The 12763-nt window shown below is 41.9% G+C and overlaps 1 protein-coding gene across 2 annotated transcripts in view; it reads right to left on the bottom strand.

Moving 5' to 3' along the window:
* LOC113019097 (actin-binding protein WASF3) overlaps positions 1-12763 on the bottom strand; it is a 51078-nt gene that overhangs the window by 16828 nt on the left and 21487 nt on the right. For both annotated transcript variants that reach the window (XM_026162614.2, XM_026162613.2), the window contains exon 2: positions 6853-6997. In XM_026162614.2, the coding sequence (XP_026018399.1) occupies positions 6853-6985 (133 nt within the window). In that variant the 5' untranslated portion in view covers positions 6986-6997. The remainder of the gene's footprint in view (positions 1-6852; positions 6998-12763) is intronic.

Here is a 12763-nt window from a genome sequence, read left to right on the forward strand (position 1 = left end):
CAGAAAAGCCGATCAGCTGATCATTGATCAGTTTCATGATTGAAGTAGCAGCAAGAAGAGGCAGTCGCTCCATATATCGTTTGTTAAGGTTAACGCGGGAATGCTTTACAAACATTCAGAGATGAACTTACACACTTGCTTTACTTCTCTGGGATCACTTTCTCTGAGATGAAAAGCCGGTTTGGTAGCAAGGCTCCAAATGCTCAACCAGACCGCTGACAGGTATCGCACGCCACAGCCGCTCTATCACGTGACCACACTGATCCAACGTGCTACGGTTATAAGCCGAGTTATGCAATGTCGCAAGTTTTGTGAGGTGCTTTTTTGATATTTAATGGATCGATTACATTTTTTATTTCTCTCCGATATCCGATCCAGTAATTTAGGTCAGTATCGGACCGATACCGATACGTAATATCGGATCGGTCCATCTCTAGTGTGTAGTGAGGGGTTTCATAGCCTTAAAACATCTATAATGATTGTAAAAAAATTAAGTTGGCTATTTTGCAGATTTCACATATTATTTTTAGAATGTACAGTGGGGCAAAAAAGTATTTAGTCAGCCACCGATTGTGCAAGTTCCCCCACTTAAAATGATGACAGAGGTCAGTAATTTGCACCAGAGGTACACTTCAACTGTGAGAGACAGAATATGAAAAAAAAAATCCATGAATTCACATGGTAGGATTTGTAAAGAATTTATTCATAAATTAGGGTGGAAAATAAGTATTTGGTCACCTCAAACATGGAAAATCTCTGGCTCTCACAGACCTGTAACGTCTTCTGTAAGAAGCTTTTCTGTCCCCACTCGTTACCTGTATGAATGGCACTCATCATCTGTATAAAAGACACCTGTCCACAGCCTCAAACAGTCAGACTCCAAACTCCGCCATGGCCAAGACCAAAGAGCTTTCGAAGGACACCAGGAAAAGTATTGTAGACGTGTACCAGACTGGGAAGAGTGAATCTACAATGGGCAAGCAGCTTGGTGTGAAAAAATCAACTGTGGGAGCAATCATCAGAAAATGGAAGACATACAAGACCACTGATAATCTCCCTCGATCTGGGGCTCCACGCAAGATCTCATCCCGTGGGGTCAAAATGATCATGAGAACGGTGAGCAAAGATCCCAGAACCACACGGGGGGACCTGGTGAATGACCTGCAGAGAGCTGGGACCAAAGTAACAAAGGTCACCATCAGTAACACACTACAACGGCAGGGAATCAAATCCCGCAGTGCCAGACGTGTTCCGCTGCTGAAGCCAGTGCATGTCCAGGCCCGTCTGAAGTTTGCCAGAGAGCACATGGATGATACAGCAGAGGATTGGGAGAATGTCATGTGGTCAGATGAAACCAAAGTAGAACTTTTTGGTATAAACTCAACTCGTCGTGTTTGGAGGACGAAGAATACTGAGTTGCATCCCAAGAACACCATACCTACTGTGAAGCATGGGGGTGGAAACATCATGCTATGGGGCTGTTTTTCTGTCAAGGGGACAGGACGACTGATCCGTGTTAAGGACAGAATGAATGGGGCCATGTATCGTGAGATTTTGAGCCAAAACCTCCTTCCATCAGTGAGAACTTTGAAGATGAAACGAGGCTGGGTCTTCCAACATGACAATGACCCAAAACACACCGCCCGGGCAACAAAGGAGTGGCTCCGTAAGAAGCATTTGAAAGTCCTGGAGTGGCCTAGCCAGTCTCCAGACCTCAACCCCATAGAAAATCTGTGGCGGGAGTTGAAAGTCCGTGTTGCTCGGCGACAGCCCCAAAGCATCACTGCTCTCGAGAAGATCTGCATGGAGGAATGGGCCAAAATACCAGCTACTGTGTGTGCAAACCTGGTAAAGACCTATAGTAAACGTTTGGCCTCTGTTATTGCCAACAAAGGTTATGTTACAAAGTATTGAGTTGTATTTTTGTTATTGACCAAATACTTATTTTCCACCCTGATTTACGAATAAATTCTTTACAAATCCTACCATGTGGATTCATTGATTTTTTTTCCACATTCTGTCTCTCACAGTTGAAGTGTACCTCTGGTGCAAATTACTGACCTCTGTCATCATTTTAGGTGGGGGAACTTGCACAATCGATGGCTGACTAAATACTTTTTTGCCCCACTGTAACTCCAGCGATAAATGAGGGACAACTGTACATACAGTTTACAGTGTGCACGGACTCACCTGCGATCAGATATTCTCCACTTTGCTTTATTCTAACCAATTGATTTCTCTGCCTTACTGTAACACTGTAAGGTAGCTCTGTATGTATGAGTTGATTGGATTTCTACTTGGAGGAAGTGTTCAGAGAGCAGTGTGTTGTCCAAATGAGGCTCTATTATAGCATGCTAGCTGTAGCCAGCTGTCTGTCCTTTCCTGTGTAAAGATGAACTGCAAAAAATAAATAAATAATGAGATGATCCTAGTCTTCATTCAGTCCTGTTTGTTTGTTAAGCCACTTATCACTGGCCTATGAATCATTCAAGTGCAAAAAGGCATCTAACTCAACACAACTCAACCAGTGTTGTGTCTACACATACCAGACAACTTAGCAAAAGGATCATTTTAAATTGTATCTCTGGGCACTTTGTTACTCGCAGCCCGTCCCAAAAACCTCATTTGTTCCCATTTCTTTAGCTGAATCTATGAAAAATGTGAAAGACAAGACAAGGTGGTTCCCAAAGAGCTTTATAGGTGAAAACTTGGCAAACCTCAGCTTGCTGTGCAGGGTGTTTTCATGGAAACTGGACAAAAGAAGGACATGGACAGTATGTGAAAGTCATGTCCTTAAGATAGAGAAAAAAATCCAGCAGAAGCCTGACACGGGCCTGAGAGACACATCTGGACCTTCACCTGATCCATCTACTGTTCTCTGAAGCCTCGTCAGAATTGTCTAAGTTGAAGGGTGGCTGTGAAGAAGGCGTTCATGAAATGTACGAGAAGAGAAATTCAGAGATGGAGGTTGCTCCCCTCCCTCCTCCCGGCGTCTGCCTCAGCAGGACCAGCCGCCTCCTGCTGTGCACCTGTCGGACTGAATATTTAAACAGGGCCTCTCTGTCTGAGAGCGTTTGCACGCCTGTGACGACAGTGGCACAAATATTTAAATGCATTTACCGAGATGCAGAACAGCAGCCTTCCTCAATAACACTGTCACCTTCAAATTGAATCACATGCACACTCATTTCAGCGTCTCGCCACCTCGTTCGCTCTCTTCTCTCGTCCTGCGTCTCCATCTCTCGGCCCACGTCATCACAGATGGAGCAGAGGCAGAGCGCTCGCTCATTTGCAGTGAGCTGTCGCTGAATATAATCTATCCTCTAACTGTTAATCGAATTTAAATAGCCTTTTCCCCCCCTCACACTCAATTCATTTCCATTGAAGTATGCCTCGTCTGCTACAGAGCACATCAGCTATGAATGACTTCATTGCTTTCAAATGAAGAATGTGTTTAGCTGTTCAGGGTGAGAAATTCCAATAAAGAGAATACAGAGGAGAGGACGCTAAACTGCGGGATACGATGCTTCAGAAGGATTTCTGAAAACATGCTCACCTGCACGTTATTAGACCTGATAAAAAATACAAAAATCACCTTGGATTCACCTTACTTTCACATCAATCCATCAATCACTATGGCAACTGTGCTCATCAGCAAACAACTGCTGACGCAAGAACTAATCAGCATATGCACGCACGGCCTTATTCACACTCAACACATCTCAAGTGGTCTGCATTAAGGAGCATGGCTCTGAATTCATTTTAGGTGTGATTGCATGTAAATGCCTAGACATGCTGGGCTCTGATTGCTCACGAGTGTTAGAGACAGACATGTGACTTGTCTGTCCCGTTTGTAGCAACTGAAAATAAAATAAATTCATAATTATAATAAAGGTCAATCAAATGGACCAATATGGCAAGGCCATGATGATCCACTTGGTAAAATAAATCCGCTTGCCATCTTTCTTGGCCTTAAGACAACAATTTTGATGGCTAAAGATCCAAATGGGACACAAAAAAAAAAGGAAAAAAAAAGAGACAGACATGTGACCTACTGCGATGGAGGGTAAACAACACAGGTCCTCTTCACTACAGTCACGAAAAAAACTCGTGAACTTTTTGTTAAAGGTGGTTAAGAGGTCCTGAATCGTGGGGTGCGCTTCATTTTTCACGGGCCCGTGAAAAACAATTTTTAAAATTATAATGTGTAACGTCTCACCACTAGATTTCAGTAAGTAAGTGAATAATCGTAGCTTTGGTGGCTTCTGTACAAACAACTGCGGTTGCCGTTCATCTAGAGCTGGGCGATATGAGATTTTTTCATATCACGATATGTTTTTTTCATTTCAGGCGATAACGATATCTATCACGATATAAGCCAAATAACTATATTTGTAAGATTTAAATGTGCCGTTGCTCACAAGTAAAATGTGAAATAATCAGCAGCTTGTTTTTATTTAAATATTTATTTCCCATAATAAGTTCAACAGGGTAGATGTACTTAAGGAACATGAGACTTTTTCAGATAAATAAAGGCAAATATTGCAAACTACACAAAAGGCAGCCGCTAAAGCGTTTAAGTTTCAAAATAGAACAAACAAAACAGACTAAATTGTCAATTCCACTTAGAAACAAAGTATTAATTCTAAAAATAAATCTTAGTTTGTTTTACAGAAGAACAGACAAAACTGACTAACTTTTGTCAATATCAAATAAACTGAGAACTAAAAGGAAATTCTCAATCTCTCCTTGTTGTATAGCTTAGCTTTTCAAACAGTTTTAACAGTTACTTTAGTCTGACAAAAGCCGAATGACGAATTAGCGCTTCCAGTCAGAGACTGAGGCTACGTCCACACGTACACGGGTATTTTTGAAAACGGAGATTTTCCGTGTTCGTTTTAAAAAATAATCCCGTCCACACATAAAGGCAGAAATGAAGGAAAACGCTGCTATGAACATGCCAAAGCAGCAGGTGGCGCTAGATTCCTAACCGTGCAGAAATGTTGGCCAATCAGAAGTCTAGAAGCCTCGGTGGGAAAAAGTAAACAAAGCTGGGGCATAGAAGCAGAACCGAGTCGTATGTGTGGAGGGACAGTAACTGTGTGTATATGTAAGCATTTAAACACTGCAGAGAGTAGAATTAACAGTAACAGTATTGTAGAAATTCATTTCACCGAAACAATAACGTGGCGCACAGTGTGACGCATGCACCAGTTCATTGTATTTCCAGACTTGCTTTCGGCACAATTTACAGTGCACGCTACTCTGTTTTTTGTCAGACTTGAAATAGCCGAAATACCTTCACACTACGGAACTTCTTTGGCTCTTCCGTTTGACAATCTCTCCGGCGTTGGAACCATCATCTGTTTTCTCTTCGGTCACGCTCGGTTGATTTTTCTAGTCGGCACACTCATTTCCTCCATTACGCGCTGGCTCCATTACCCGCTGGCTGCTTCCCAAACAAACACACGTGCAGCTTGGCACTTGTGCTGTACGTAACAAGTCACGCGAAGTGACGCTGCGGCTGTGATTGGTTCGGCTCTGCGCTACTTAATTTGGATTGGCTGAACTTTTTTTTTTTTTTTTTTTGAGGACAAGAGCGGCGAGGTCTATCGCGATAGCTTAATTTCTCTATCGAGTAAAAGTTATATCGCGATACATATCGTTATCGTTCTATCGCCCAGCTCTACGTTCATCTGTAGTGAGTGTAGGCTTCCAGTTCACTGTTTAGCTCAGCTGTCGATATGTGCAAAACTTTGTGAAATGAGCTGATGAGTCAGTGTGGTGAGTTGCTGAGGATATACTGAACTTCTCTGTTGGTCAGAGCTTCTATTTTTGCTGCTGTTAGCTGCTGTTAGCTGCTGTTAGCCGCTGTTAGCCGGTTAGCCAGCAGCTAAACTTTCTTTGAAGTGAATTTAATTTTGCTTAACTTTGACACTTATGAAATGAAAATGTAATCAAACTGTTTATCAGAGGAAAAGTATGAATTTTAGGATACTCAAACTTAGCATAGCATTAGCTGGTAGCTGCTGTTGTTTAGCTTTGTTGTAGTCAACTGTTTGGAGAGTGGAAGGATGATATGTCTAACCTGCTAACAATAAGTAATTGTTTCAATATTGGGAATAAATAAGCATGTTTATGCATATTTTTTGTGTTACAGCTATGACTTCAATTCAAGAGCTAAGGCTTGGAGTGAGGAGCAAGATGAAGTTTTATCCAGATTCCAACGGTGATGTATATTTCCTTTATGTTTTCTTCTGCTTCTTTGTTTAAGCGGACCCCTTCATATAATAAAACATAGGTATGACCTTCATATGTTGAAGGTGCAGACATGGTGCCTCCACAGTACAGTTCTCTTCTCCTCCGCCTACATCTGTACTACATACTACATCTGTAGCCGTTCTCTAGCCACTTACACACAATGCGTTTATGTGCAGCGGTTGATTTCCATCTTAACCACTGTATTCAAGAGATTTATGAGTACAACATTTTTTTTCTGTTAAATAACCTCAACAAAATGACTGACTGCAACTTTGAGTATTGAGTATCTTCAGTAGGGCTGATTCAGTGAATGCTGGATAAACCAAGGCTACAGAACAGGGTTTACTGACCAACCCCAAAAAACTGCCTGGCTTGTGTCAGCAGTGCATTTTTCTTTAAAAGAGGAAATAATGTTACAAAATAGTTTTTTTAAATAAAAAGCTCCTCCCCCCTCCAAAAAAAAGAGCCCCAAACCGTGCATCATATCAGATCATGCTAAAGACTCATGCTAGCATGTTAATGCTAAAATGTCGGAATGAAAACTACATGAATGTTACAGGATGTTCTTGTGCTGAACTACAGTATACTTACTTAGACTGCCCAGCTGCTTGATGATGGCTGCCAGTGTAGTGTTGGTGACGCACTCCAGCTCACTAGTCACCCCATCTGGCAGCGCTCCACGGCACAAGTGCCGGGGCTCAATGTTCCTCTTCACCAACGGCATGCTGGTCTATACCTGAAGAAGACATTGAGACAAGGAGAGAGAGAGAGAGAGAGAGAGAGAGAGGTAAATTGTTATGCGATTTTCACTTGAAACATTGATTCGATTTCTACTAATGTTTAAATACATGACATCCTCGAAATGAGTTTACATCTCCAAAGCCGCCGGCTAACAGCTCACCTGTAGTCTGCAGAATATCTTCTAACATCAGCCAATATGCTGTTGCTCTTTATTTAAATCCCCCTTTGGGAAACACAGCTAACATCACAGCCACATCCTGGCAGACAAGGAAGAAAGAAGGAAAGCTAAGGAAAAAAAATGGGTTGATGTTCAGCTGTGATTGCTGATGGAAACGGAGGTGTCATGTCTGCCGCGGGGCACAGTCACTCATCACGCTGCTTAATGTCAGTGCTGCTGGAATGAGCCAAGAGCCCAATGAGCCAGAAAGAAGTTTTTAAATGGTGCTAACGAGCAGCAACCGTGGTCAGAGAAGCCACGAGAGAAAGACGGAGTGACAGAAGGAGAGACGAGCTGAATATGAAAGAGGAGAGAACAGACAGGATGTCAGGGCACGTCACGAAGAAGAGCTACATATACTGCAGATCCTGTCCTGTATGATGAAGAAAGCCAGATGTCTTTGTGCCGAGTGAAATGGGAAAAACCCAGATATATGGGAGTCAATGTAATTTAAAAAATGTGTAAGTCTATTACAGTTAGTAACAGAAAGTAACAATAACAGAAAGTAACGCTATATCATAGAGCTGGGCGATATGAGATTTTTTCATATCACGATATGTTTTTTTCATTTCAGGCGATAACGATATCTATCACGATATAAGCCAAATAACTATATTTGTAAGATTTAAATGTGCCGTTGCTCACAAGTAAAATGTGAAATAATCAGCAGCTTGTTTTTATTTAAATATTTATTTCCCATAATAAGTTCAACAGGGTACATGTACTTAAGGAACATGAGACTTTTTCAGATAAATAAAGGCAAATATTACAAACTACACAAAAGGCAGCCGCTAAAGCGTTTAAGTTTCAAAATAGAACAAACGAAACAGACTAAATTGTCAATTCCACTTAGAAACAAAATATTAATTCTAAAAATAAATCTTAGTTTGTTTTACAGAAGAACAGACAAAACTGACTAACTTTTGTCAATATCAAATAAACTGAGAACTAAAAGGAAATTCTCAATCTCTCCTTGTTGTATAGCTGAGCTTTTCAAACAGTTTTAACAGTTACTTTAGTCTGACAAAAGCCGAATGACGAATTAGCGCTTCCAGTCAGAGACTGAGGCTACGTCCACACGTACACGGGTATTTTTGAAAACGGAGATTTTCCGTTTTCGTTTTAAAAAATAATCCCGTCCACACATAAAGGCAGAAATGAAGGAAAACGCTGCTATGAACATGCCAAAGCAGCAGGTGGCGCTAGATTCCTAACCGTGCAGAAATGTTGGCCAATCAGAAGTCTAGAAGCCCCGGTGGGAAAAAGTAAACAAAGCTGTGGCATAGAAGCAGAACCGAGTCGTATGTGTGGACGGACAGTAACTGTGTGTATATGTAAGCATTTAAACACTGCAGAGAGGAGAATTAACAGTAACAGTATTGTAGAAATTCATTTCACCGAAACAATAACGTGGCGCAGTGTGACGCATGCACCAGTTTATTGTATTTCCAGACTTGCTTTCGGCACAATTTACAGTGCACGCTACTCTGTTTTTTGTCAGACTTGAAATAGCCGAAATACCTTCACACTACGGAACTTCTATGGCTCTTCCGTTCGACAATCTCTCTGGCATTGGAACCATCATCTGTTTTCTCTTCGGTCACGCTCGGTTGATTTTTCTAGTCGGCACACTCATTTCCTCCATTACCCGGGCGGTACGGTGGCTGGCTGCTTCCCAAACAAATACACATGTGCGGCTTGGCACTTGTGCTATACGTAACAAGTCACGTGACGTGACGCTGCGGCTGTGATTGGTTCGGCTCTGCGCTACTTAATTTGGATTGGCTGACCTTTTTTTTTTTTTAAGAGGACAAGAGCGGCGAGGTCTATCGCGATAGATTAATTTCTCTATCGAGTAAAAGTTATATCGCGATACATATCGTTATCGTTCTATCGCCCAGCTCTACTATATCATCATATGAAAAGTTCTGTTTTTGCTTCACTATTGCACATAGTTGTGATATAGGACTTAATGAAGAACTAAGTTATCACACAGTATGAACAACCTTAAAGCCTCTTAAGAATAAATTAGTGCCAAAAAGACATGAGAGACGACTGACTGGGGAACAAGAGAATAAACACGAGGGCAGAACTAGAACTACGTCCACACGTACACAGGTGTTTTCAAAGACTCCATTTTTGCGTTTAAGTGTGGTCGAGGAAAACTGAGATTTAGTCTCGCAACGTCACAGGTGTGCGCCGTTCTTGACGTCACGCTGTCCGCCACGTTATTGTTTACATAAATTACTGCAGTGGCAGATAGAGATAAGATACTTTTCCACGCTTACATACACATGCGCAGTTACTGTCCTTCTATTTAGAAAGACAGAGGCATCAGAGTGAACTACGGACGTGGCTTCTACATTAAATGCTGACGTCGGTCTTGAATAAATTTACTTTCTTAAATTAAATGTATGTATTTTGTATGCATTTTGTTCATTCCTAAGTTGTGAGTCTACACCAGCGGTCCCCAACCCCCGGGTCTCGGACCGGTCCCTGAGTCGTTTGGTACCGGGCCGCAAGAGTTGAGGCTCAGGTGTGAAATGTATGGTTTTCAGGGTTTTTATTGGTTTTCAGCGTTATTTTGTTATCGTTTTGATTGTTAACTCGGTTTTCCTGGGTCTTTTCACGTGTGTTATGAATAAATCTTCTTTTTTTCTGTACCGGTACTAGTTTTATTTTGTTGTATTTATCCGCGACACCTCACAGGCCGGTCCGTGAAAATATTGTCGGGCATAAACCGGTCCGTGGCGCAAAAAAGGTTGGGGACCGCTGGTCTACACCAACCAAAATAATGCCTTTAGTTAATAACATCTGAAATGATGAAGGCACTTGAAAAGTAACACAAAATTATCTGCCTTTCCAGAAAAACAAAAACGTAAAGTTTTTGTGAGTGTACAAAACCCTGTGTACTCTTTCCCAGGCTTCTAGACTTCTGATTGGCCAACATTTCGTTTTTAGCGTTTACATGTGGACTGAGATATTTGTTCAAAACTGCACGTTTGGACGGGCTTTTCCAGTTTTCAAAAATACCTGCGTACATGTGGACGTAGCCTAAAACTGAGACCTAGAAATCACAAACCCAGAGGAACTGGAGAGCTACAATTACAAAACAGCAACCAAAACACCAGCAGTCATAAAGCAAGATGAAAGCAACGATTCATAATAATAATAATACAAAAATCAAAGCACTGGGCCACCAACCCAGGACCGTGACTCCAATATCTGTTGTTCAACTGTGTTTTTTGATATAACTGTTCAGCTCTTGCACACCTGTAGACTGTACTGATAATCTGTAAACAGATTATGCAACTTTGGAAAAGAATAGCGGATATTTAACATGAAAATGGGACGTGTCAGTCGTTTACTTGAACATAAAAACAGACTGACAATCCAGAACAACCAACCGCACAAACACACAGAATGATTATTATGATCAGTCAAACAAAACAAACCAACCAAGTGACCAGCCAACAAACAAGAAGAAAGAATAATCAACCAGACAACCAATCAAATAACCAAAAAACAAACTAACCAAAGAGACCAACCAGACCAATCAACCAACTGCCCAGTCATTCAAACAAGAAGACAGATTAATCAACCAGACAACCAACCAGAAAAGAGCCAACTGGCCCAACGAACCATAACAGTCTTAAAATGAAATATAAAAAGGGAGTTAGGAGATTTGAACTTCCTTCTCAAAGATTATCACATTATTGACCAAATGGGATCCAACATGCTTTAACAGCACAGTCTCATTTGGCCCAACTCTTCCAAAGAGGCTGTCATGAGAGCGGTGAAGAAAGACAGAAAGAAAAGTTGGAAAATAAGTGTGACAGAGCTCCCGACAGAGTCAAACACGTGAGAGGAAGCTGCTTGGCTTTTCTCCATTTGCAGTGAACTCTCAATGTGGGACACGCTTGTTATTTTTGGGCCAGGGTTTTGTGCAAGTCTGTGTGTATTCATATGTGCGTATATGGCATCTGTGTATGGTGTGTATTTTCCCAAAGTGTGCACACTGGAGTGTGTGTCCGTACAGTATGTAGATGTGGGAGGAGTGTGTTTTCCCAGGTCAGCGCTCTGCTGTTATTGCGCTGCCTCCCACAGTTCTAATATATTCAACGACACAATCAACAGTACTAAGGCGAGACAATGGAGGTAAACAAAAACACTGGCAGAAAGGGTGAATCTGTGAGTCTGTGATGCAAACTTTATCTTGATGACGGCGTACGTGATAATCCCACTTTGGTGCCTCAACCCTGAAATCGATTTCTACACTTGTAAGACACTAAACGTGTATTTGTTCACATGCTCCTTAATTTGTTTGTCCTGCCTGAAACTCACATGCCAACTTTAATAAAAACTGACTGGTTTGTCCTCTTTATGTCTCTCACACACTCTTCCGCCCTTCCTCCTTCTAATAGCTTCTGACATTCAATTACACAAACCACCTCAGATTGTGCCGCCGGCTCGTCGTGAGAGTGCGAGCGAGCGTCCCTACCAGTGTGTGGGTGAGCCAGTATCGACCTCCCCCTCCTCCTTCTCCAGCTGTTGTAAATAATCTAACACTCTGGGTATTTAATAATACATATGCACTCCTCCTCATCCTCCTTTGCTGCCTCGGTAGCTGCTCTTCATCTCAGATTTGTCTCATCTGTCGGAGTCCTCCCTCCTCGACTTTTCCCCGCATTCCTGCCTGTTTTCTCGCTCTCCATCTCTTCTCCATCTCATTAATAAACCAGTAATGGTGAATATCTCTTCCTCTGACTCCCCAGTGTCCAACACCGAGTGAGTTTCCCCCAATCTCTGCGTGTGCTTTTAAACTGGTAAGTGTGTGTTCGGTGCAGGATAAGACTGCAGTGAGGCTGAGTGTGCACGCGTGAGTGTGTGTGTGAGTGTGTGTGCAACATTTGAAGGTCTGCTAGCTTCAGATGTTGACACAAGTTGACATACATGAAATATGTGGCTCCTGTGTGTGTCTGATACACAGTCGCAGACACACACTGACTGTATTTGACCCAAAGGCCTCAACCCACAAGTGACTTCAGGTCAGCTGTGGGGATAAATACCATCAGTGTGGCGTGTTACACCATCAACAGGGAGAATAAACAAAAGATTTCTTTACTGTACATGTATGAGTGAATATGTATCTATCTATATGTATCTATCAGTCTTGCTCTTTCTGTTGAGGTTTGGCAGACATGTGACTAACCACGTCAGGCTGATTTGCTGTTTTGGACTTATTGTGTAGGGTCATTAAATAAAGCTGTTATCAGTATATCTCTGACTTGCTCACTGTTTATAGGTCAACAGGTTCACGTCTTTTAAATGCTCCTACGGTCCGCACGCTGAGGCTCCGTTTAGTTACTGCGCTCCTGTTCTTTGGAAAAAGCTGCCTGCTGACCTGAAATCAGTTCCATTTGTGCTAACATTCAACGACAGACTCAAAAACTTTGTTGTTCACACACACCTACAATCATCAGTGTTTGTGTGGTGTTTTATTAAGTAAATACGTTTTATTTTGCTGTGTTAACTTCCTTTGAA

This window comes from Astatotilapia calliptera, chromosome 3 (assembly GCF_964374335.1).
Source record: "Astatotilapia calliptera chromosome 3, fAstCal68.1, whole genome shotgun sequence".
NCBI lineage: Eukaryota > Metazoa > Chordata > Actinopteri > Cichliformes > Cichlidae > Astatotilapia > Astatotilapia calliptera.